General features: G+C 50.4%; 1 protein-coding gene across 3 annotated transcripts in view; it reads left to right on the forward strand.

Annotated features, from left to right (window-relative positions):
* MSANTD2 (Myb/SANT DNA binding domain containing 2) overlaps positions 1–26497 on the forward strand; it is a 42626-nt gene extending 16129 nt beyond the window's left edge. Inside the window, exons 2-5 of one of the 3 annotated variants that reach the window (XM_074977103.1) lie at positions 545–589; positions 1166–1424; positions 3766–3826; positions 25540–26497. In XM_074977103.1, the coding sequence (XP_074833204.1) occupies positions 545–589; positions 1166–1424; positions 3766–3826; positions 25540–25690 (516 nt within the window). In that variant the 3' untranslated portion in view covers positions 25691–26497. Of the gene's footprint in view, positions 1–544; positions 590–1165; positions 1425–3765; positions 3827–16920; positions 18499–25539 lie in introns of those variants that run through there. The other 2 variants (XM_074977101.1, XM_074977102.1) reach the window with 2 other exon arrangements.
* The last annotated feature ends 377 nt before the right edge of the window (positions 26498–26874 follow it).

Below are 26874 nucleotides of genomic sequence, written 5' to 3' on the forward strand. Positions count from 1 at the left end.
TGTTCATCGCTTTCCCAAGCAGCAGCATGAAATTAATGAGAGACAACCAAGCTTGATTTTTTTTTTTTTCTTCCCCTCCCAAGGTTGAGCTTGAAGGGATGGCAGTTACAAGAAAATTGAGTCCATCTGATAAGGAAGTCCTTGAGACATAGAAAATATGTAACCCCACAATGCAATTTTAGCCACTTTTCAAAGTAGAAGTACACTTTGTATTAAAAACATTCAGGGGCATGAATAAAGAACTTCTAAACAGCTCCTTCTTGACTGGGAAAATTGGAAGCAGATGCATCAGAGTTGGATTTCATGCTGTAATTTATAATGCATAGTGCTTGCTACTAACTCAGCCACTAGAATAAGAAATCAAATAGGTACTAAAACCTGGTCTGATCTTGGTAAACTGTCTTTATTGGAGGCTTCAAAATCTGGACTGGACTCTGTTGTAATGGATCATTACATGTGACCAGCTTAGTATTGTTTCTTGATGATTTGATATTTGAGTCTGGGAATTGGGAGCATTATTGATTTGACCTCTTTTAAATTTCAGCAGCTTCCCAAGAGACAGAGTGAGTTAGTAAGGAATGCAAAATATGTAAGTAATACGTTTTACTAGCTAACTAGTTTAGGCAAACGTTTTTTACCTTGTATCTTCTTACCAGAATAAGGAAGGTTGGACTCTCTTTGCTTTTGGGAACTCTTGTTTCTATCTTTCTTCCACCCCCACCTTCTCCAAACTGTGGGCACAACAGCTGTAGTCTCTCCTTCCTGTAGAAGGTGTGCATCCTACGGGCTGGTTGGTATGTTTGATGGTACTTCATGTCTATTTTCCTGTAATTTGTAGCAGGCTTAGGGATTTTGAGAGCGAGGGAAAAATAAAATATTTAACTTTGAAACTGGTGAATGTGTAGGTTCTGTACAACTTTGTTCTTTGTAATAGGCATTCAGGCTAATGCATCATATGTTAAGAAGCATCACAACTTAAATGTTCCTGTCTTACAAAGGTTAATTTGGCAGCTTGGTGATGGATTCTAGTACTTGAGCACACGTAACAGAGACTGAGCAGTACGAAGTAGACAGATTGTCTAGCATTCTCATTCTGCTTGCAGATGAGCGTGTGCCACTCTGGAAAGCTGGCACCCGTCGAGTAACAGAAGGTCTTGTGTCTTAGACCCTCCGCAGGTGTTACAGTCGAGTGAAAGAACATGGTGTTGGGAAAAGGAAAAGCAGTTACACGTTTGAACAGTTGGAGCAGGTGTTTGGTCAGGGAGGATGGGACTCACAACCCTGCCAGCCTGTACTCATTAATAGTAGCGGCTTGTACCAGGAGCTGGAATCAGATGGCAGCACTATGGAGGAATATTCACAGGAAGACTGGGGAAACCACAGTCAAGATCTTCACTGCTACCAGGGTGGAGACCCGGATTTAGGTAAGAAATTGACTATCGATCCTTTCTGATTGTTTGTTTGTTTGTTTGTTTTGCTGGTACTTGTAAACCACTTTAGTAATACTACTGCATAATCCCAATCAAACCAATGCTATAATGCTGCTAAAACCCCTTCTGTGTATTTCGTATACTTACAGGCTTAAGACTTGTCATAAGTCAGAACGCTTCTTGGGAAGTAGAGGGAAACCACTTCTTATAACTTGTACAGTTGTTTAAGTCTAAGGTGCCTAATTTGCAGGCCTTCCTGGGGTTGTCAGACACGTCTCTGTGTAACTGTAAGTTGTGGAGTAAACTGATCAACTGCTAGTTTTTATTGCTAGTGAATTCTAACACGTAAAATATTGCAGTAGCTCTTTCTGACAAGGTGCTACTGTAGCCCCCTGTCTTAAAGTCTGAGAGTTGAGTGTTGCTTAAAAGGAACTTGAATGCAGGAGTGGAAGGAATCTTGACATTAGAGCTCAGTATAAACTCCTAATTTGTTAGGAGACATAAAAAGCTACCAAGCTACAGTTACTGTTCTACTGCGCAAGGAAAACTGCCAGATGTTTGCTTTTGCTAAAAATATATATTCATTCTTCCACATGCTCTTGCCCAGCCCTGATGTATTACAGATCCACTTTCTTGAAAATATGCTTGCTTTTGGCTTCTGAGTAAGTATTTTGTATAGTGGTACATTCTTGCTTACAGTGAATAGGAAGGAAAAAGGTTTATATATGTATCGCGTCTAAGGAAGCTTATCAAAGTTCATTTTAAAGAATTATTCCAATATGATTGTAAGAGCAAGGCAGTATTTACCAAAGGCACTAGTCTTGCTTTTCTATCATTTTTGTAAGTTAAATTAGGAGCAGGAAGACTCACAAATGTACTTCCATCTGCAGCTGTATTCAGGGATTGGTAAATTCTTTCACCAAGAAGAGGATTAAATTTAATATTTTCATATGAAAATAGCAAACTTTCCCTAAGAGAAATAAAGTGTGAGAACTGGGAATATTAGTGCTTCATTTAAAGAGGGTCAGAATGTGACAGATGTGCACGAATAAGGCATAAAAAGGAGCTACTTTTGAGATACTGGAGAAGGAAAGGCGAGAAGCCAGAGGTAGTTGTTAAACTGTGTTTTTAAAATGTACATGAGGAGTGTAATTCTAAATAGGGGTTTGAGTGATTCAGGCTTTACTCATGTCAATAAAATTATAGCAATCTTTAGCCGTGTCTACACGTGCACGCTACTTCGAAGTAGCGGCACTAACTTTGAAATAGCGCCCGTCACGGCTACACGTGTTGGGCGCTATTTCAATGTTAACATCGACGTTAGGTGGCGAGATGTCGAAGCCGCTAACCCCTTGAGGGGATGGGAATAGCGCCCTACTTCGAAGTTGAACGTCGAAGTAGGGCACATGTAGACAATCCGCGTCCCGCAACATCGAAATAGCGGGGTCCGCCATGGTGGCCATCAGCTGAGGGGTTGAGAGACGCTCTCTCTCCAGCCCCTGCGGGGCTCTATGGTCACCGTGGGCAGCAGCCCTTAGCCCAGGGCTTCTGGCTGCTGCTGCCGCAGTTGGGGATCCATGCTGCATGCACAGGGTCTGCAACCAGTTGTCGGCTCTGTGGATCTTGTGTTGTTTAGTGCAACTGTGTCTGGGAGGGGCCCTTTAAGGGAGCGGCTTGCTGTTGAGTCCGCCCTGTGACCCTATCTGCAGCTGTGCCTGGCACCCTTATTTCGATGTGTGCTACTTTGGCGTGTAGACGTTCCCTCGCAGTGCCTATTTCGATGTGGTGCTGCGCAACGTCGATGTTGAACGTCGATGTTGCCAGCCCTGGAGGACGTGTAGACGTTATTCATCGAAATAGCCTATTTCGATGTTGCTACATCAAAATAAGCTACTTCGATGTAGTCTTCACGTGTAGACGTAGCTTTTATGTGCAGTTAAGATTGAAAGTATTTTGTTTTGTGAATGGTTGAGAAAGGTACTTAGGGCACACACAATCCAAATGGAATACAGATACGTTATTCCAGTGCTTGCTCTTCAAATGTGCTATTGAAGGCAGAATGGCCTTTTTCAGAATGTAGTTTACAAAGAAATTGGCTTGTGACTTAATAGCAGGAATTACTGTCGAAAGATCTTGCACACATGTAGCCAGGTTCTGATCCTATAGCTAACCTTTAAGTTGTGGTGCTGCTGGTTAAGGGCTGAAACTGTGTACTCAGAGTGTGACATCAGAATTTTACTGCAAAACACTAAGTGAGCTCCTTGCTACCCTTGAAAGGGAAATGCTTTGGGAGCATTCTCAATGTGTAATAATCTGTTGGAACTTTGCGTTTCAGATGAAATGCCTCCCACAAAGAGAACATTAAAGATAAAGCAGGAATCTTCAGAAGAAGCACAGTAAGTAATTTACGAATGTTTTTACCATTGAATGCATGTCCCTAAGGGCACTATGCGAGAGGAGGATATTTGAAACTTCTGACTATAATTATAAATACATTGTGCAAGACTATTGAAGAATCTGCTTTTTGCATCGTTCCAGTTACCTCAAAACATGTGGAAAGCTTCACAATGCAAATCTCTTCTGGCTGTGTTATACAGCCAAAGAAACAGAACTCTGACATGCATGCAAATGTTTAAACTGTGTATCATACACATCATAACTTTTGGGGATGAGGGTGGGCAGGTTGTGTGGGGCTGTGGTAAAAATCCTAGTTTTTGCATCTATTTGTAGTCTGATTCCTCCTGCCTAAAGTTTTTGTCCCTTTTAAGCAGGTAGGAAAAGCTTATTTTAAATGTAGAGGTCCATTAAAGTATAAGAGTATTCCCACTAATGAGTGCATCTATAGAAGCTTAAAACTAGTACCCAGACATCTATCTAATAACAGCCAGGAATACAGACAATTAGCTGAAAAGAAAGGGAGCAATCAGGGAAAGGAGGAGAGGGGATTAGCTTTGAGTCTTACTTGCCTTATGCTTAAGTACAGGTGACTTAAAGCATTGAGCGTGATGGGAGGATGGGTGAGTCGATTCTGTGCCTAGGTGATAATTTTTTCTGCTGCTTGGCAAAGCTGGATTGTAATCTGCTGCTGTGTTAGCTAATTTGTGAATAGTGGGAAGTTCAGTGTGTCTTTGCTCTCGCAGGAAGCGCTCACAATCCATGTTCCCCACCATGTATTTGTGGATATTCTTTGGTGGAAGATATGCCACTGGGGGGCATAATTCTGGGGGAATGTTTCTATGTAATAGCTGCCTTACATAGTTCTCTATACACTTTAATAGGAAGCAGAGCATTGCCCTCTACTGTTAAGTACCCAACGGTTTCCATTCTAAATATCCTGTGTTCAGTCTTGGCTTTCTTCAAGCTTTCAGGCAGGGATTTTCCAAGCTTGGCCTGTGCCTCAGGGTGACCTTTGAATCTGAGTAAAATCATTTGGCAGAGGGAGCTGGAAGAAGGAAGTTCTCATTTCTTCTTTGAGTTCTGTCCATGTCCGTTCCAGTCGGGGCGTACATGGTTGCTGGAAGACTTCTCCCACCGGGATGACCTGGGCGCCCCATGGAGTTGTGCCTTAATATTGAGCCCCACCAACCCCTCAGGCCCTCCTTACCACCAGCGATAGTTAACTGGAACTGCCCACAGCCCTCGCTTCAGCAAGCGCTCCTGTCTCTGCCATGTGTATGTAGTTTGTCTCCAGTTAGTTCTTATGTAGCGTTAATCATTGAGTTAACTGAGGGTTTCACTTCCCCTTTCCCCCTACTCGCCTCCTGCCGCACTTCCAGGAGAGCAGTCGTATGCTGTGGTCCCTGGGGTTTAAAACCTGTGAGGGCTGTGCCACGTGCATGCCGAAGAGCCTCTTGTTTAAGATGCCTAAGGGAAGGTTACCAAAAAGGACTGCTGTAAAATTTGCTGTGAGTTCCATGTTGGAACCCCTAAAGAAAAGGAAGGGCAGCTCAAAGTTCTCCTCGTGGAAGCAGCCCTCTGTCCTTGCTCAGGCCTGGGATCAGGGTTCCCCACACTCATCTTCATGGTGCCAAGAAAGGACTCTCCCTGAGACACTCGGCACCAGCATGGCTGCTCCAGCACCCAGTCGTAGCACCAGTCTGTGTTCTCTCCTTGCCAGATGTCTGTGACATCCCGTTTGGGCCAGGGCTCCACATTCCTGGGCCAAGCTGCATCGACTCCTGCACAAGCAAGGCAGCTGAGTCTGGGCTCGCTGCATTCAGCAGACCCTAGTGGGCAATTGCTGCTCCCCTTGACACCAAGGGCTTTCAAGGCAGCTGACGACTTGCTGCTCCTCACAGCACTGTTGCCTCCTCCTAGGAATGAAGAGATGAGTGCTGTCCCGCCCCCACACACTCAAGAAGGAAACAGTCAGTGGTGTCCCAGCCCTCTCCTTCTCCAGGGCACTCTGGCACCTGTACCTCCAGAGTCCAGTTGGTCCCTGGGCACCTAACAGTTAGTGCCCCAAAGTTTGGCTTCTCCATCATCATCTTTCTTGGAGTTGGCGTCCAAGAGCTCCAGGTCGTTGGAGGAGAGATGGGCTCGTCTTGCACCGTGGCCTCCCCGGACACAGAACCAAGCTCAGTGGCCATTCTGGACTCCTGGAACTATCTGTGAGGCCAGGGAAGGAGCCAGTGTCCCATTTGAGTGGCAACTTGGGTGGCTTCAGCCACCTTCATTTCACGTACAACCAAGCAAACAGCCACAGCCTAAGTCGACATCACTGTCTCAGGCCCCGCCAAGCTGGTAGCCCTGGCACTGAGGGCTGCAGCACCATCAGGTTGGCATGTCCTGGGATCCCTTGGGCACCAGCAACAGGGAGCAGCTGACTGTCATGGGGGGATCCTCCTTGGAGTCAGCAGACAAGGTAGTCAGCAGCCATATCCCCAGGACCTGAAGACCAACAGCTGTGTCTCGCTCACTGACTCAGGGCACAGTCTTTCTGCTCTGGTCAGTCTCCTTCCCTTCTCATGCCGCTCCACATCGTGTCTCCCCTCATGTCCTCGAATCTCGCCTCTCTGTGCCTCCCCTGGTTCCGAGAGGCTCCTTCCCTGGAGTGAGCAAGGGTGTGCATGTGCATGCGCGTGTGCGTGCGCGCGCGCGCGTGAGAGGAAATAAATAAGGGGGGGCGAGAGAGACAGAGTGAGGCCTGTGTAGCTGCAGTGCCTCCCTTCTCCATAGGAGGTGTGGGAGAAAGGAGCACGTGTGGGCTCTCCAGAGCACGCACTCCCTGCAAGGCAGAAGAGGATTTGTCCATGGTAGCAGAGAAGGGAGATGGCCACAAGCCCCACGGCGCCCTCCCCTGCTTGTCTGGGAACAAGTACAGATTCACTACTGTGGGTCACAGCATGAGCAGAGCTTGTGTCATGTGCCCTTCTAGTGGGGTTTTGTGGACTGAGGCAGATTTCTGAATTACCAAAAGCAGGAACACCTGCCCATGGCTCTGCTAGGCTGGCAGCTCTTTGCACCCCAGACACACAGTGGCTAATTGTACCGTGCCTTTCCATCCTTCCTGTGTGAAGGTGCTTAGCGTGCATCAGGGGTGTGCAAATAGGCTTGTGAAAGTACAGATTCTTTCTGTGGTACTTGCTTTGGTGGCGGTATCTGACAGGGTGGATCGATGTCAATCACGTGGGTTGAAATCTCCAGTTGTAATCATGAGTTTGATCGATAAGCAGGAAACGCTGATTTTAATCATGTTTTGCATTTGTATTTTGTTTTTCTGTGAAAAGGCTGATAACCATTAAACGTGATGATTTCCAACTGAATGTAGCCTTTATGCTAAATTTGATGTTTCTTTTTGCTAACTCTATGTCTACACACATTTATTTAAGCAATCATGGAACTACTTTTTCTTTTAGAAAATGGTGCATGATGCATTTCTTGTATTACTTTTTTGAGATTTGAGAAACTGTTTTGGAAATTCCAAATGAATTAACCAACAGACCAGCCTTTAAAATTGGCTTGTGTGTGCTGGGAACATAAAGAAATTATAAAAGTACATCAGAACATGTTTTGTTTCTGAAACTGCCATTCATTAAACAGATGAGATATCCATAGTTAAACTGAACTGATTACTTCTGGTCAGTGTCTTTCAGAATTTTAGTACTAGCAGAGATTGCCTTCTCACATCTAAGTTTTGAAGAGTGTAGGTTGGAAAACTAAAATTATCTATTCTGCTTTTCCAAGTTCCATGTGGTTTCTTAACTGTATGAAATAGTCATTGAATTGAACTAGTTGAGTAAACAAATGTAATATTTAATTTACATTAAATGTAAAAAATTGGTAGGAAATATGAACTAGGAGGCTACGTCTACACTAGCCCAAAACTTCGAAATGGCCAGCAAATGGCCATTTTGAAGTTTACTAATGAAGCGCTGAAATAGACATTCAGGACCTCATTAGAATGCTGGCAGCCGCGACACTTAGAAATTGACACGGCTCGTCCAGACGGGGCTCCTTTTCGAAAGGACCCTGGCAACTTCGAAATCCCCTTATTCGTATCTGCTGTTAGGAATAAGGGGATTTCGAAGTTGGTGGGGTCCTTTCGAAAAGGACCCCCGTCTGGACGAGCCTTGTCAATTTCTAAGTGTCGCGGCTGCCAGCATTCTAATGAGGTCCTGAATGTCTATTTCAGCGCTTCATTAGTAAACTTCAAAATGGCCATTTGCATGGCCATTTCGAAGTTTTGGGCTAGTGTAGACACAGCCAGAAAGTCAAACCAGTGACCTCTGTTGGATGGCATTCACTGAACATCTGGAACCGGAATTGGTTGAAGTGCTAAACCAGGTATTAACAGGAGCGGCCTCCATCTTCAGGGCAGAGAAAATATTTTCTTCATTTCAGTTTATTCATCTAGTTCATTCAAAGTTAAGAAGCCAACTGGGAGCTGCAAAAGTAGAAAGACCATTTGTTCTTAGAACAATCTGGGAAATGAGTAATAGAAAAAAGTTGAAATACAGTTACGGAGAAGTAAGACTGTAAGGAGAGGCAGTGTGTGTGGTGAGGCAGGCATTTCAACTCTTTAAAAAATTAGAATTCTTCTTCGAGTGTCCCCGTGGGTGCTCCACCATAGGTGACGGCTTGGCCGGCGCCGCAGATCGGATCTTCCAAGCAGTTTCTGCCGGACCGCGCATGCGCCGGCACGCGCCGCTCCCTGGCGCGCTCCTGGCCATGTGCGCGATCCGGTCCCCGCCAGTTCCTCTCAACCGCCGTCGGCTGCAGACGGAATCCGACTAGGCTAAAGCCACATAGCGTATTCAACGACTTTATTTGTTTTTCTCTTTAAAGTTTTTCAGTTCTTAGGATACCATAAGTAACCGGTTGTTATTTTGTAAAAAAAAAAAACAAACAAGCTACGGAGGGACAGCTCAAGCCAGTCCCAGTAACCAGCGCCGGAGGCCGGGAGCTAGGGCCATCAGCCCTCCTGCTGAGGCAGGCCATCGGACGGGGAAACAGCACAAAGAAGTGCTAAGTACCCACAAACAAACTCAAAGACTCACCAACAATGTCCTCCTCAGGCTTTAAAAAATGTGAGTCCTGCCGAGAGGCGATGCCAGTGTCCGATGGGCACAGTCTATGCATAAGGTGCCTGGGGGAGTCCCATGTGGCACAAAAATGCGCCTTCTGTGCAAAGTTAACGACCAGAGCACGGAGAGACAGGGAGATGAGAATTAAACTGCTGCTTCTTGACAAGGCCCTCCAGCCAGATGTGCCGGAGCGGCCGCAGCAGGAGGGACCCTCCGGGGCCCTTAGAAGGAAAGCTGCCTCCCTCACTCCATCAGCGCAAAAACGGAGGAAAGTTTCTCCAACCCGATCCCTGCCGGCAGCAACAGTGAGCGGGACGGGAGGAGCGAGCAGCCCCCAGCCGCAGCAACAGCTGATCGGCGGCGGCACGGAGAGCCACGTGGAAGCGGCTCAGCCTCCGATGATCAGCCAGCCGCCCCGCACCGCAGGCAGGGCGGCGGCTAAGCAAGCGCCGGTACCAGCGGCACCGCAGGCAGCGGCACCGATCCCCGGGGAACCGGCGGTGCAGAGCGCGCAGGCACGTAGCCTGCAGGCGCACAAGGACTCCGCACGTGTGGCACCGCCCTCGAGCGTGCCTAGCACGGTGCCGACGGGGCCGGGATCCCCCGCCCATCAGGGGGCGGAGTTACCTCCTCAAGGGAGGGGGAAGGCTGCACACAAGAGGAGGCATTGCAGCCCCTCTCCAGACAGGGCTGTGGAGCTCTTCTCTCACAGCCCTCCGCTCATGTTGCAGACTCCAACCAGAAGGCAGGGGCCCCCCCTAGCCTACCCGGAGCCCCCTTCTCCTTTCCTGCAATCAGCCTCCCCATGGCTGGCACCACCCTCGCCCTTCCTGGGATTTGAATCGCTGGACTATTATGCAAAATCGCTCTCTCCAGTGTCTCGACAATCCCCCTCTCCCAGACACACAGGGTACGTGCAAAGGGAATGGTCAAGGTCACGGTCACCTTCCCAGGAACAGTGCCTATACTGCCATGGTCGTCCCTACCACGCGGGGCATGGACACCATCGGCAATCTACCAGGGAGAGATCCCCACATATTACCTCGTACCCCCGAGGGCAATCGCGATCGGGGACGGAGACTCAAGCATCCCAGGGGGGACTGGCCGTGGACCCACGAGATTTTCCCTCGCAAACCTCCAGCGAGAGGGCGCACCATCACCATCAAGAACCGGAAGGGTCCAAAGAAATGTACCCCAGCGGTTCCTCGTTTTCCTCCCCGGATGAGGCCACGGCCTTAGGGGACGTCCATCCCAAGGACGATCTCAAACAGTTTCAGGAGCTGTTTAAGAGGGTAGCTTTCACGCAAGGCATCCAGACAGCACAAGTGCAAGAGAAACATCATAAGCTCCTTAAAAATTTGAGCTCCCCGGCCTCCTCCAGAGTAGCAATCCCGCTTGATGAAGCGATCTTGGAGTCTGCCACTACCATATGGCAGACCCCGGCAACTATTCCGCCTGTCCAAAAGAGAGCGGATAAGAAATACTTCGTGCCGGCGAAGGGCATGGAGTTCTTGTTTAGCCACCCCCAGCCAAACTCCTTGGTGGTGGAGTCCTCGCAGCAAAGATTAAAAACATCTCAATTTAAAACAGGGGGAATGGACAAAGATGCCAAGAAGCTAGAGCTGTTCGGCAGAAAGGTCTACTCCTCCTCCACTTTAACCTTGCGAATGGCAAATTATGCAGCGCACTTGGCGAACCATAATTTCGACAACTATGCCAGATTAACTTCCCTCATGGACTCGCTTCCAGAGGACAAAAAGCCGGTCCTCAAGGCCATAGTGCAAGAGGGCTACGCGGCTGCGAGGATGGAAGTTCAGATTGCTTTGGACGTTGCGGACACGGCAGCACGTTCCACAGCAACTGCAGTGGTGATGCGACGGGAGTCCTGGCTCCAGACCTCGGGCATACCGAGAGATCTGCAGGCGAAGATAATCGACCTTCCCTTCGACTTGCAGAAGCTGTTTGCTGAATCAACTGACTCGGTCCTTCATTCCAGTAAAGACTCAAGAGCCACACTCAGGACCCTGGGGATTTACACCCCTCCATACTCAAAGAAAAGGTACTACCCACAGCAAAGGCGGTACCAATACCAGCAACAGCGCCCCCAGTATCACAGGGGTTACGAGCAAGGGCGGCATCAGCAGCACCAGCAGTACAGAACCCCCAGGCGACGCTCACAACAGGGCCGTCCGTCCTCGGGGCGGGGCCAAAGGCCACAAGTTTGACATACAAATCCAGGGCTGCGCCATCACCACCATTGCACAACATCATCCGAAACGACTTTTTCACCATCGCCTCCGACCATTCTACGACCAGTGGCAAAGGATCACCACAGACAAATGGGTGCTGGAGATCATAGCCACGGGGTACGCCATCCCCTTCCAGTCGCTCCCGCCGCCGCGACCCCCGCCCAAGCCCCACCCCCAGGAGGCCTCCCATGTAGCCAGGCTCAGGCAGGAGGTGGCCCACCTAGAGTTCATAGGGGCGGTGGAAAAGGTGCCGGAGCAACTGCAAGGGAAAGGGTTCTACTCTCGGTATTTCCTGACGGAGAAAAAGACAGGAGGCTGGAGGCCCATCTTAGACCTTCGTGGCCTCAACAGGTATCTGCGCAAGCAACGTTTTCGGATGATCACTATTGCCTCCATCCTTACAGCACTGGACGATGGAGACTGGTTCGCAGCCCTCGATCTACAAGACGCGTACTTCCACATAACCATTCATCCGGCTCACCGACGTTTTCTCCGGTTCATGGTGGGCAACGAACACTTCCAATACAAGGTCCTACCGTTTGGCCTTTCCTCGGCCCCCAGAGTCTTCACCAAGACCTTGGCAGTGGTGTCAGCCTACCTGCACAGACAGGGGGTGTTTATTTTCCCGTATCTGGACGACTGCCTGCTCAAAGGGACCTCGAAAAGGGAGGTTCTCCGCATGATACGCGTCACAGCAAACACGTTCTCCGCACTTGGCCTGGTTATCAATATGGCAAAATCAAAGATAGACCCCTCACAGGACATAGAGTTCATAGGGGCTCGCATAAACTCAGTCTCGGCGAGAGTATACCTTCCAGAGGCTCGCTTTCGAGCCATCGGTTCCCTCGTGCAGGTCATCACCTTCAGCCCTACGGTGCCGGTCTTGACGTGCTTGCAGCTGCTGGGCCACATGGCAGCGGCTACGTTTGTGGTACAGAACGCCAGGTTGCACATGCGCGGCATGCAACATTGGCTGGCAAGTGTATACAAGCCGGCAGTACACACCGTTCACAGGGTGGTGTCGCCCCCACCAGGGGTGCGCGAATCCCTGCAATGGTGGGTAAACCCCGGGAACTTGCTAACAGGGGTACCCTTCCATCAGCCGCAAATATCGTTTTTCCTCACTACGGATGCCTCCCTCATAGGGTGGGGAGCGCACATGGGCGAAGAGGTGGCTCAAGGACTGTGGTCACCCACGGAACAGTCTCTGCATATCAATGTTTTAGAGCTCAGAGCAGTGTTCAACGCCTGCAAACACTTTCGAGACCGTATACAAGGCAAAGTCGTCGGGATCAGTACAGACAATACCTCCACCATGTTTTACATAAACAGGCAAGGAGGAGCTCGATCCCGTACCTTATGCGCGGAAGCAATCCGCCTATGGAACTGGTGCATCGCCCACGATATAATCCTGAGAGCCTCCTACTTGCCGGGCACGCACAACGTGAAGGCAGACCAGTTGAGCAGACGTTTTGCGCTCACCCACGAGTGGCAGATCCGTCCCGATCTACTACGGCCCATTTTCCACGCATGGGGGTTTCCCCAAATAGATCTGTTTGCCACTCAGCACAACAAACAGTGCCCACGATTCTCCTCCAGAGCAGGGCTGGGCCGGGGGTCCCTGGGGGACGCGTTCGCGATCCCGTGGGGAGGCCCCCTGCTTTACGCGTTTCCCCCCGCAGTGCTGATCCACAAGGTTCTGCAAAAAGCCAGGAGAGACAAGGCTCGGATGATCCTGATAGTCCCAACGTGGGATCGCCAACCATGGTTCCCCCTACTCCTGCGCCTGTCGGACCGCCCACCGATGCCTCTTCCGGTGGCGCCGGACCTGCTCACGCAAGCCCAGGGGTCCATAGTGCATCCGCACCCCCAAAGCCTGCGACTGCAAGCGTGGCTAATCCATGGCTCAGCTCCCTAGAGAGCACATGCACAGTGGAGGTACAGCAAGTCCTAGAAAGTAGCAGGAGGACTTCCACTAGGAAAACCTACAAACAAAAATGGACTCGCTTCATGGCTTGGTGTTCTACCAAGCAGCTGGCCCCCCTTTCGGTGCCTATACCTACAATTCTAGAGTATTTACTGGACCTCAAGAGAGCAGGACTCTCGCTATCCTCGTTAAAGGTCCACCTGGCCGCCATCTCGGCGTTCAGACATGAGGAGGGAGGGCACACGGTGTTCGCCCACCCTATGGTTACCAGGTTCCTCAAAGGGTTGGTAAACCTCTACCCCCCTCGGAAACCGATTCCACCTTCGTGGAGCTTGGACCTGGTGCTTACCACACTCATGGGACCACCGTTCGAGCCCTTGGCCACGGTTCCCCTTCGCCTCCTTACAGTAAAGACGACCTTTCTTCTTGCAATTACGTCAGCCCGTCGGGTGAGCGAGCTTGCGGCAGTCATGGCAACGCCACCCTGTACTGTCTTTTCCAAGGAGGCGGTAACCATACGGCTGCATCCAGCCTTTGTTCCCAAAGTTTCTTCCGAGTTTCACATCAATGAACCTATTGTTCTACCCTCGTTCTATCCAAAGCCTCATAACTCCAGCGAAGAGGCGCGCCTACACCTCCTGGATGTGAGGAGGGCGCTAGCCTTCTACGTAGACAGGACCAAGTCCTTCCGAAAAACGGATAGACTCCTGGTCTCCCTCGCTCCCAAATCTAAAGGAGAAGGTCTCTCATCGCAGAGAATCTCAAAGCACATTGTATCCTGCATAAAAATGTGCTACGAGCTCAGAAAGACTCCTTTGTCGGCCACTCCCAGGGCTCATTCCACCAGGGCGGTGGCAACATCAACAGCCTTTTTCAAGGGCGTTGCATTGAAAGACATTTGCAGAGCGGCGACCTGGTCATCCTACGACACGTTCGCCAAACATTACGCCCTTCACAGGGTATTCCAAGAGGATACCCGTCTCTCTGCAGCGGTCCTCTCGGGGACCAGCTGCACATAATCCGATTACCCACCACCTATCTGGGTTACTGCTGGGTAGTCACCTATGGTGGAGCACCCACGGGGACACTCGAAGAAGAAAGAGAAGTTACTCACCGTAGTAACGGTGGTTCTTCGAGATGTGTCCCCGTGGGTGCTCCACTTCCCGCCCATCCTCCCCGCTTCGGATCTCTGTTAGTGTTTTGCAGGGGCAACCGAGGCGGTTGGTCGAGGAACTGGCGGGGACCGGATCGCGCACATGGCCAGGAGCGCGCCAGGGAGCGGCGCGTGCCGGCGCATGCGCGGTCCGGCAGAAACTGCTTGGAAGATCCGATCTGCGGCGCCGGCCAAGCCGTCACCTATGGTGGAGCACCCACGGGGACACATCTCGAAGAACCACCGTTACTACGGTGAGTAACTTCTCTTTATTCCAGTTGCTTAGAATATTTTCAAACTTTCTATTTTGGCTGATGTGTTCCATGCTTAGGGCGCATTTGTACAGACCCATGGACAGGCACTCCAAAGGTCAATCTTCCAGGATTGGGTTTAGCAAGTCTAGAAGAGACATGCTAAATCAAATGCAGAAGGCTCTCCTGTCTACACCTGTTCTCCTCACAGTGGTGAGGCATAAGGGAAGTCAAGAGAAGCGTGTCTCCTGTTGACCACCTGCTGCGGGGACAGTGCTAAAGTTTGAATCAGCGTGTATCGACTCCAGCTGCCCAATTCACATTGCTTGAATTGCATTTCTGAATTTGATCTTATCCCCTAGTGTAGGCCAAGCCTCAATCTTGGCCCATAAATAAACGCTCTTTGGGAAAACTTGTGCAAAATTTGTCATAGCTTTTGAATTATGGGAGCATGACAAAAATTCTTTCTTACGAGAGAGGTACATTCACTTATATAAAGCGGACATCAAATTGTTGAAACTTCACTCTTCCCCACCAATGAAGAAGTTGCAAGGCTAAATTTGGGGAAAGTTTAATAATCCGAAGGCAAAAGGTTTAAAACGTACCTATGAGTATGACCGAACAAATTAATATCTTAGTAGTTTGTAGTGTTGGGGGCATAACTGTTCATAGCAGCAGAGGGATGTTTGCCTAAAAGCACTATTGGTTAATACTAAAACAGTTGTTTGCTCGTGTCTTGCCCTCACAAGAATCCGGGGAAGTGAGATGAAATTGTGCAAAGAAGTGGAACTTGAAATACATCAGTAAGAGAAACATGTATGTTTTTCCCCCTCTACTGATTTAACTGCGGTTTAGCTTTTGCAGAAGATTATGCTTATCAGCAGAGACTCTAGTTTGGTTAAAGACGTTCTGGTGGTTTGGGGTTTGCATTTTGAGGGAAAGAGAAGACTGATAATTTACTATAGTGTTAGGATTAAAAAACAACAAAAGTAGGATCATTCCTACCGCAGCATTAGTTTGGTGTGTCTGTGCAGAATGTGTATGGTGGGTGTCAAAGGGCTGGATTTATAAAGATGTGTAGATGCTGGTCTCCCACTGGTCTGTTAGTAGGTTCCAAGGCCAGCTGGGGCCACTATCATGCAGGCCCCAAATAATTCCTAGAGCAGCGTTTGCAGATTAGTGCTGGGCAACCTGCAGCCAGTGCAAGGCTCTCCATGCATCTTGTGCACCCCTGCGCTGCTTGTGCCCTGGGGGCTCTGCATTTACCTACTCCTCCCACTTCTCCTCTCCCCCGCCCGCCCCCCCAGCATTTGTGGAGTGCTGCGGAGTTCCACAGCTGGTGGGGGAGAGGAGGAGGGGGAAGGGGCCTGGCATGCTTTGTGGAGGGGAGGACCAAGCAGCAAACTGAGACATGACCTGCATTTAAAGTAAGGGTTAGGGAAGTTCACTGGTGAGCCTCATCCTAAACGGGGGGGTGGCAGGAGGTGCTGGGGAAGCCACTTCAGCTCAGCTACGGGACCGGGCCTGTTCTGGCCCTGCTGGAACACTCCTATCCACAGCACTGCAGTGGGCGGGGAGCAGCCCTGGCTCCAGCGTTCAATGGGCAGAGGCTGCTCCAGCCTGGTTAACCAGGTTAGTGGTGGGTTAGCCTATTGTTTAACCAGTTAACCAATTCAGAGGGATTTTCTGTCCCTAGTAAGGGCTTGTGTGAGATGTGTGCTGATTGCAGAGAGCATTGGGAGAGCTGTGCGCTCCCTCGGCTGCTGTTGCACTGGCAGTTTAATTTGCCCCTAATAGTGGATAATTTTGTGCTTTGGAAGAAGTTGTGATAGAGGAGACTCAAGTGCAGTGTATTTAATCTTATTCTTGAGGTCCTGGTTGGAGCACGTGCCTGAGTTCCGTCTTGTGGCCCACTTGGCTGGAGGAGGGCCACTCAAGCAGCCAGCTCTCTCTCGCCTTGGCTGCCAATGGCCGCTTTGGAGAACACAGGTTCCTAACTGACAAGAGAGCATCCCAGAACGCCGTGTGACGTGCGTCTGGGCTGGCTGTTCCTGGAGGGACTCTGGTTTTTAATGTTGGGAAACAGAATGCCCACCATCCTTGTCATTGTGTCAACAGAAGTAGGATTCTCTCTGCTTCACAGAGTTCTTGGGACTTCTCTGAAGCTCCTTGAAAGAGTCAAATGGTTAAATGCTAATGATGAATGCTGTGTGTTGGGGCTAACCGGAACATCTTCCTCCACCTGTTTCTCAGCTGCCGGCTCTTCTTGCTGTGGTTGATGTTTTGTGCAGGTTGATGTGCTCTGTCAAACTGTTCTATCTTTGTTTTGCTTCAGTCTGAGTTGAGCTCCGTCTTACGGTTTCCACTTGTGTTAATTTTTCTAGGAAGCAAGACGTCATGCAGAATATCGTCCAGATCTTGGAATCCGTCCAGTTAAAATGGGAGCTGTTTCAGAGCTGGACGGACTTCTCCAGGCTGCACCTCTCTAACAAGCTCGCCGTTTTTGGGATTGGCTATAACACACGCTGGAAGGAGGATATTCGCTACCACTACGCTGAGATCAGCTCCCAGGTGCCTCTTGGCAAGCGGCTGAGGGAGTATTTCAACTCGGAGAAGCCCGAGGGCCGGGTCGTCATGACGAGAGTGCAGAAAATGAACTGGAAAAACGTTTATTATAAATTCCTAGAAATTACCATTAGTGAAGCAAGATGCCTGGAGCTGCACATGGAAATTGACTGGATACCCATAGCTCATTCTAAGCCAACTGGAGGAAATGTTGTCCAGTATTTATTACCAGGGGGGATTCCCAAAAGCCCTGGCCTGTACGCCATTGGCTATGAAGATTGCCAGGAGAAACCCCTCTCCCCTCATGCAGACCGCAGAGGCCCAGATCTTGGGAAAGAGACTCCGGTGGAGGTCGATGTCCCTTCACCGCAGGCCTCTCTCCGGGTGGAGATGGAGTCCACCAGAATTGTCTATTGTTACCTTGGCATTGCTGAGGTTAGAACTCTCCAGCAGTGCTTGTTTTTACATTTTCAGGCCAACACCAAAACCTTCAGCAAAGATTGGGTTGGGATCAATGGGTTTTTATCTCAGAACTGCATCGTAGAACCAGGGGTGTCGCCTAAATCCATCTACATCAAATTTGTGGAAGTGGAGAGGGATTTTCTTTCTGCGGGCTCTTTGGTAGAATGCCTGGAAAAAGCCATTGGATACCCACTGAAGTTTAACAACTGAATTTCGTCCTTCATAAGGATTAGGGCTCCTGCCTGCCTGCCTTCCATGTTGCTAGCAGACACTTACGGACCCTGTCTGTACACAGTGGGGCAAGTAAGACTTTCAACGTGAAAATGAACATCAGAGCAAAACATGCTTGCAAATGATTCAAAGCAGCTTGTCCCAAGCAAGTCAAATGTACACCTAACTTGCTTGGCAGGTCAGTTGGTTTTAGAAAGAGAAGAATACAAGTGAGAGCCTTGTAAAAAATGACTGTAGGTACATTCCACATTGGACAGAGCTTATACTTTGCATTTCACATGAGAAGCTGTTTTTCCACAAAGTTTCATTTTTACACATCTGTCTCTGTACAAAGTGTTATTACCGATCTGAATAAATAAGCAATAGATAAGGGCAAGTTAAACCTTGGGTCACGTTAAATGAGACTGTGGTTTTCAGTGCCACCCTTAGCTACAATTGTATATAATTTAGAGTTTCACTTGTTTCACCCATCAGGTGTTTCACTATTTCCAGCCAGTGTTGCCTGCAAAGACTTTTGTTTCTGTGATGTATCCCACTTTACTGGTAGTGTTGCCATATCAGCTCTTTTTTTTTTTTTTTTTTAAACACCATTAAAGTAATCCTGGCCTTTCTGAGTTCTAGCTAGCCTCTTTGTGGCAGTGAGAATAACCTGGCAGCTGGGAAGCATTTTGTCAAACCATATTTGTCAACACAATCAAAGCTGTGAGAGGTTCGGGGGTGGGGTGGGAGGGATTTTAGGGGAGGGTTATGGATTTGGGGTGGGAGTGAACATTTAATGCCTTTTCAAAACTATTACTATATAAGCCCCATCCTTCTGCTGGCTGGAGCTGGCCTTTTGATTTTTCTAAAACTCATTGATCAGTGGAAGTTGTGACATACAATGAATGTGTCAGTCCTAATAAAAGACCAAACACATATGGACTTCTAGACATGTGTTTCTCTTACCTCTAAACCTGATTTTCTTGCATGAGTTTGTAGTATTGATGTACAAGTTCCTGTGGGGTTGCAAATCATACCTGTGGAAACCTGCACGTGGTCTTCATTCGACAGGCTGGAGCTGTGCTTCCATCTGGGGTGTTTGTTTTTGCTGGTGGGGAGGAGGAGATGAGATGGTAAATCTCTCTGTACGTGATGCTGTGGAAGGCTGGGGATGTGTGAAATCTAGTGTGCGCCAGCGTGGCATGTGCGGTTGTGTTCCTAAACTGCTCAGTCTGAGCTGGAGTGTAATAGTCCATTTCGGTCCTGGATCTTGACTGGGAATTATCACTTGTGTTTGTACGCGTGGCAATAGGAGGGAGTTGACAGTGAGTCGACTAGGCCTGTTCCCACGCTGGTGCTGACGGAGTCGTGTGCACAGGTAAGCCGGGATGAGAGTTTTGTTCATCGCTCTTTAGAAGGAGGTGAGTTTGTAGTTTGCACACTGAGCAGTAAGTGTGAATTTGAGTGCAGGATCTGTGGTGTGACGTGGGAGGGGTGGAGCTCAGGCGAAATGAGACAGCAGCGTGGTCAATCTCTGAAGCCCCGCCGGCACTAGAATACTGTCTTCCTCCTCTCTGGGCCCCCGAAACGCTGTCCAGCTCTTGGTGCCCTGCGTGTTGCACAGGTACTCCAAGCAGTGGCACTACTGCAGCTCTGTGCTAAGCTTTGGAGACACCTCTGCCTGCATCACGTCCTGTCACTTCGGGCTGTCCTGGCAGACTGGAAATCAGCTCATGGAAGGGCTGAGACTCAGCTCTCTGCCCCATCCCCTCAGGGACAGCACACTGCAGCAGTACTGGGGTGCTATGAGGCTTCACTCACTGTTCTGTTGGCTCCCTCCAGCCAAGTTGTAGCAGTCTAGCTGTCACAAGAGCTAGCATGTGTGCATATGGGCTCCCCTTCCCCCATTCTGAATAGTAAGCACAATGTAGGTAACATATGTTAGTTTGAAATCGTGGACTTGCTGTGAAATATTTGTGCAGATGAAGAGTGCTGGTAACCAACTGCTTTAATTCTGTTGCCTGACCTCCTGCCCTGGGTTTAGATATGCACACCGTGTGTGTGTGTGTGTGTGCGCGCGCATCACTCAAACAAGCATCTGATTGACAGGAGCAAAGCAACCTTACTGACAGGTGCTGCTGTAGCCGGCAGAAGAACCTGCGATGTGCCAGGTGCCCCAGAGATGTAAGGTCACAGCAGTAGTATCCACTGAAAATGCCACCCTACGAAATCTGAGACCTCAACGAGGACTTCCAGCCACTACTGTCTCCCCCAGGTGTGCGGCACTGGTAAAGCGACGACAGTTTTGGGGTGGGCAGGTGAGGGTGCTAACTGGGGAAGAGGGATGCTTGTCTGACTCTGCTTACTGAATTCCCCAGTGTAAGAACGAGGAAGGGAACACGTGATTAGAAAGCCATGCGGTGTGAAAATGGGTAAAATCTGAACGGGAAGAACATGCATGACCAAGCAGTTTGCTTACCTGTCCCTCCTCCTGCATTCAATTCCTGCATTCCAGACCTCAATTTGAAATAGACCCCAAGGGAGGGACCCCTGCCATCTTAGTCTGGCATATGTGGGCATCGCTTCTTCAGCGTATGAGCACGTCCTCAGGCCACAGCAAGCGAACTAACCCGGGGTCCCCAAATGTCATCCTTGGTGTGACCCATTTCGGAGTGTCTTGTGGACACCCCACTCCCACTCACTGATGTGCACACCCAGTTCTAACCACTGCCTGCCCCATGGCAACTGAGTCACTTGCTTAGCTGGACTGGTAACGTGAGGGCATTGGGGTACTCAAGCACTTTGGGACATGGAAAGCAGGCGAGTGAGCACCCTGTGTCCTGCCGGCTCTCTGAACCGCTCTGGAATCACTGGCCTATGCTGTGGGGACTGCAAACCACGGGAAGCCAATGCAGTGCATTTGAAAAACAGGATTCAATGGTGTGTGAAACACTTGCCATCTGTGCACCTTCTCGGAAGCTTTGTGGGACGCAGTAGAAGCATCAGGCTGCAGGCTTCTGCGTTCAGAGATCCCAAGGCCGGCAGGAGCCAAACTCTGCTTCTCTGCTGCTCTACATGCTGTTGAATTTCAGCACTTGCCCCTGTGCTGAGGCCAGCAACTCTCCTCACTCGTTGTGGCTAAAGCACCTTTCAGCTGGGCCTTTGGGCTTCATCTGAAGATCCTGGGAGATGGAGTGCGTACCCCCAGGAGGTTCTGGTTTCAGCAGTTAATCACGCTTGCTGGTAAAGCTGTGCCGGATTACTCGCTTGAATTGGTCTGGGTTCAGCTCTTAGCCTCTGGTTCTTGCTTTCTGTGAAAGATGAAAATGCCCCTAGTGCCCTGCACTTAATCAGATCAGCTCTCCGACTGTGTTTTGAGAAACTGCTAGCGTTTGCACTCCCTGCGCCAGTGGGAGAGGCTCTCCTCTCATCAGAGGTGATCCACCTCCCCGAGAGACGATAGCCAAGTTGATGAAGAAATTCTCTCCCAGCTTACACAGAATGGGGAAGGTTGGCTTAGCTGCACTGCCTAGGGAATGTGGGTTTTTACACACCAAGTGACATGGTTAAACCAGCCTAACATTATGGCTTTTTCCCCCGTGAGCGTGAGTGTCTGTCTCCCTTTGGCACTACTGCCAGTTTTCCAACCTTCTTTTTAAACTGCATACCCCAGCTGTGAGCTCGGTGCTGCTCTGTTTGTCTCAGCAATGCCGTACATAGATACGGTCACCTCCATACGGCCACTCCCCATTTTGCATCCCCCAAGGCCATATGCGCGGCGTGCGCCTGTTGAGTTCCTTGTGACCCTGGAGCCCTTTTTGGTGTCCCAGATGATGGGGGCGGCCTGTGTTCCTTCATCCCTTGAAGCGGGCTTGGCTTTTGGCTGTATTAAAAGCCAGTTGTGAGCTCAGCTTGCAAAGCACGTCAAGTCCCTATGTCCTTGTGGTGGTCACAGCTCCAGCGATGGCTGAGGAGCCCAACAGCTGAGCCTCTGCAGCTTGTAGGCCTCAGCCACCGGTCAGGGGTCTCTGAGCTGGTAAGTGGTCCAGTTGACCCAGAGAGAGTAAGTTTGTAGACAGCAGCCATCTCCATGCCTGGAAAGGTTTGGCTCGCTAGCAGAGGCGCCTAAAGGTTCCAGCTACGCTTTGGTGGGGAGCAGGAGCCTGGGCAAAGAGACATGGGCTGCAGACAGCCACGTGGGCATTGCAGCGCTGGTGGGATCTGGGACTAGCCACCCATGCCTGGACCGAGGCAGTGCCTCACGCCTCCCCTAGAGCTGCCGCATTCGTGCGGCCAGTTCCAGCAGCTTAGCTTAGCTGTCCCCCACACATGCTGCAGGGGGGGCAGTCCCTGGGGCGGGGGACCTCAGAATGAGCGAGGTACTGCTGGTGACTAGCGGAGGCGAGTGTTGATTCTGGGAATGTTGCCCCTTTTTGTAGTGGCCAGAGTGGGTTCGCAGACAGAGCTTTTGGGGAAGCTACGTGGCTGGATGCTGGCAGGTCCCAACGAGAAGAAACGCTCTTGAAGGACAAGCTAGAGGTTGGGCTGCAGCGTGGCCCTGGAAGGCTCCCCAAGTTCCACCCAGAGTAGGTACAACATTGGGGGTGGGGTGTAGATCTCTGAGTGCAGACTGGCCCCAGATGCTGCAGTTACAGCAGTGCATCAGAGCCACAGCAGAGACACCAAAGTGGATAAGAGCCTGGGCAGAGGTGGAGACCTCAGGGGTGTCGGTTTGGAGCACGGCAGGAAGACAAGTGTGACGATGAAAAGTAGAGCTGCTGGGGGGCTCATGCACATCTTAGCTTGTGTTGGCTGATCTCACTGCACCCAGCAGAGGGCACAAACCCGTGTACTCCCCCTCCTTAGCTCCCTGGGCCCCACCTCCCAGCCCCCTTGACTTTAGGGACTCCCTTGTGCCTAGGGGTCTGGGTCTCCATTCCCCTGTCCTCTGCCGTGACAGTCTCTGTGCTTTCTGCTCTTCCTCTGTCACATGCCAGGGCTGTGTGCGCCTCTGTTAGCCAATGGCCAGCTGAGATGCCACGTATGCCCTTGTCTATGGCAGAGCCCACCAATGACCAGGCTGAGAGCAGCTGAAAGCAGTTGGGTCTTTGTTTTGTGTTCGGTTTGCACAGTAACAGGAGTCATCAGGTTACCACTTAATTACTTTGTTTATTTACCTAACAAGTTAATCTCTTACTGTTACAATGTTGCTTTGTTTGTTTACCTAGCAAGTTAAGCTCTTGTGGTTACAGTTGTTACAAGGTTTCTACTTTGATTACAAATAGCTAGCATGCACTCTAATTCAGAGATCTGTACTTGTTAAATGCACGCAAAAGAAAAAGATGAAATACCCAGCAGGTCTTATTCTCACCCCGCGCTACCAACGTGGCTTGGCCAGTTTCCCTCTCAATCCCTTGGGAAGAAGTCCTTTGTCCCTTTTTCTCCAGGAGTCGGGCGTCCCCGGGGACCTGGGGCGACCCCCACCCTCCTGTCCGGCAGGAAAGATGATTGGAGCTCAAATAGGGGGTCTGCTGGACCCCTCTTTTATACCCATTGGGTCACGTAGGCGTCTTCCTTGGTTTAATTGAATTAAACTGTCTGATGCTGGTTCTCACAGGGAGTTCAAGGGCGTAGCTCACACCTGCGAGGTAGAGACAATTAGGGGCATTTGTTTCTTAATGGGCTGGAGATTTTCCTCGTGTCTGGGACCCTGTGGGCGAATCAACTGATGGTAATCAGCCAAGGGCAGTCCGAGGCCCAGCTGTTAATTAGCCCACTGTTCTTAGCTTTGCTCCAGAGCTTCAAGGATGGTGGCTAAGATAAGCCCATCTGCGCTCTGGGGCATTCCAGGGCTGGGCTGTTCCTTTTAACCCTTTCGTGCTCTGAAGCACCGAGGGAAGGCAAGATAGAGTAGAGCAAAAGGGGGGTGTTCTGTTTGGCTACAGCCTCCCTCCACCCCCATACCAGTCCATCAATCTTCCTCCCCTCCCCTTTTGCATGCCGGGGCTGCGCTCACGTCCCCCTTCCCTGCTCCAAGTTATTTGTTTCCTTTCCCATTAGGAGCTCAGACTCTTGGGATGGTGGCCAGGTGTAGTGACTCTTGGCAGCCTGGACAGAGCTAAGTTGATGGGTGGTTTTTATGCTGAAAGGTGGGAAAGGTGCCATCAGCCCCCTTCTCTGTAGCCAGTTGCAGCCCTGCTTGAAGCTCTGGCCATGTTACACGGAGGCCAGGGGCTCCGTAAGTACTCAAGTTCCCATTTCCAGATTTCTCGCACTGGAGTGCAGAGCTGAGAGCAATGGCTGCCAGGCCCCAAGTGGGGCGAAAGACGGCCACCAATGGGGCAGTCAGTGGACACTTCCCAAACAGCTGGAGGACATTGATTGTGCTGATGCTGTCGTCCTCTTTTCACACTGACATGAAAACATGGAAGAAAAGGTCACAAGACTAGAGAAAACTGCTTCAGACTGGACTGAGCATTAACCAGGGAAAGACCAAGGAATGAGGATTGAAACCACCGACGTCACGCTGGGAGGGGATGACCTGGAAGATGTGGAGCAGCTCACCTACTGGGGGAGTGTTATGGCAGAGATGGAGGAACAGACAAGGATATCAATGGCAGGATAGGGAAAGCAACAGCTGCAGTCAAGATAGTTTGTCCTAAATGGAGTTCACAAATAATATCTGCAAAAACAACACTGCAGATCTTCAACACAAGTGTGAAGAGTGTGTCCTTGTATGGGTGCAAGACCTGGTGTAGGAAAAAGTCGTCAAATCACAAGCTAGAGCCATTCCTAAACAGAGGCCTGAGGTGCATCCTTTGCATCCAGTGGCAAGACTCGGTCCCAAATGAGGAGCTTTGGAACACAGCAGGAGGAGAACCACTTGATGCTCAAATCAAGAGAAGAAAGTGGGGATGGGTAGGCCACATGCTCAGAAAACCATCACCCAGCGTAGTCTGTCAAGGGCTCACGTGGAACCTGCAAGGAAAACACAAAAGAGGAAGACCTTGGACAGCGTGGAGAAGATCTACTGAGACTGAAGGACAACAACTGGGGCACTCGTGGGGTCAGCTGGAGGTTTTGTCCCAACGCAGAGTGCAGTGAAGGACACTTGTAGATGACCTGTGCTCCACGTGGAGTATAAGGGTTTGTCACACTTGGTTTCCAGGCTGTAAGGCATTATCCACTGAGACCTGGTAATTGTTTACCTGATTTTATAGAGGTGGAACCAGTATTCTAGGAAGCTGCAAGGGACAGAGGAGACTGCAGATGGTGGGGCTAGAAGAAGGGAGGGGAAATGTGTGGAAAGACAGTAGAAGGGAAAAGCTCTGGGGGAGCAGAAGGTGGAGGCAAAATCTCTCAGGTGGAAGCAGAAGGACAGAGGGACCCTTTTTTAAAAAGGGAAATGTAGAAATGGCAGTACAGTGCTCAGAGTCCAGAATCCAGCCACGTTTTGGGGGAATTCTCTGGCGGGTGTGGTGCCAGGAGTCAGAATAGTTGACTTCTGGGATCATTTCTGGCCTTAAACTCTAGGATTGTGGCTTAGAAAGTCATTGGAAACCACTTGGGCCATCTACTCTGGCTGCCTCCCTAACACAGGCCCCAGGATTTCCCTCAGTTAGTGTTGGAATCAGAGCAGACCTTGTTGGAAAACAATCCAGCCTTGATTTTAACATAGTCCTTGAGGGAGCATCCCCCTACTCCCCTTGGTGAGCTGTTCCCATGGTTAATTGTCCTGACTTAAATGATGTGTATCTTGTTTGCAGGGTGAATTTGTCTGGCTTCGGCCTCCTGCTGCTGAATCTTGGTGGTGTACCCTCATCAGCCGGCGTGAAGACCCTCTTATCAAATATCTGTTCCGCACATAGGGACTTACAGCCTGTGATCAAGTCACCCACCCCTTTGTCTTCCCTTTGAACCAAGCATATGGAGCGCCTCCGTTCTAAGTGCCCCTTGGGAGCATGCCATGCAGATGTATGTAAATCGATTCCAGCACTGCGACTCTGACACGCAACAGGTTGCCATTTCAGCCCTTGGTGTTAGTTTTACTCCCCCCGCTCTAGGTGGTGTCCAGCTTGCTGGGATGTTCTGTGCTTACTGGGCCGTAGCCATTTAAATCCGAGTGTCAAGGTGCAGAATGGTACCGAGGCTGCCCGGGTGAGTGGCGCATGAGGTGGCTGAGTGCCACGCAGATGCCCATCTGTGGAGTGGTGACTTGGTTTCCGAGTTTTGGGAGTTGCTCCTCCCATAGGCTGTCTCCCAGATGTGAGACACTGTCACAACAGAGGAGCAGGAAAAACATCTCATCCCTCTCCTGGGTGTATGCGCACACTTAGCCAGCTCTGCAGGGAAGGTACTGGCAGAGGCTGCTGCCTGTAACCGAAGCTTAAGGGAATCGCTTGACATGAGGGTTGCTGGGCCAGGCTGGGTGTCCCAGCACCTGTTTGGGAGGCCGAGTGCCCCAGAGAGCTGCTCCGGTGGCTGTTCCACACCACAACAGGCCGGCTGTGCTGGGCTCTTGCTGGACGTGTGGAAGGACGTGTTTGCCATGCGCTGTGCATGTTAGTCTGGGGCTGCAACGGGCATTCCATGCCCATGGGGCTCAGCCGCTGGGTGCCCTTGTGCGGGCAGAGCACTTGCTGGGTGTGAGGGTGGCACCCTGTGTGTCAAGCACTATCCCTGGGTGTTGGGCAGACATGGGTCTGGCTGTGCCCAGCATGTGCATGCAGCCTGACCTGGTGTATGCCATGTGGGCATGGCCACCTGCTGCTGACTGGAGCCTCCGTTCCAGCTTCTAACTAGCCCTCCGGTCTGCATTCAACCCCTCTCCCACCGCAAGCCGCCTGCACCCCAGCAGTTCACACGGGTTTGGAATGCTCCCCAGGGGAGTTCCCCTGGCCTGTGGGTGTGCTTGGCCCTTGGGTGAGCTTTGTAGGCTTGGGAGCAACAGCCCTCTGAGCTGGACTCCCGCGGTGCCGGTTGGCAAAGCAGTTCAGCTTGCCCTGTGCCAGTCAGCCTCCCACCAGGGTCTCTGCAAAGCTGGGGCCTAGTGCTGCTGTCAGCAACGTGCAAATGGGAGACTTTCTCCTCGACCTGGCCTG

Source organism: Carettochelys insculpta, chromosome 25 (genome assembly GCF_033958435.1).
Source record: "Carettochelys insculpta isolate YL-2023 chromosome 25, ASM3395843v1, whole genome shotgun sequence".
In the NCBI taxonomy this organism is placed as follows: Eukaryota; Metazoa; Chordata; order Testudines; family Carettochelyidae; genus Carettochelys; species Carettochelys insculpta.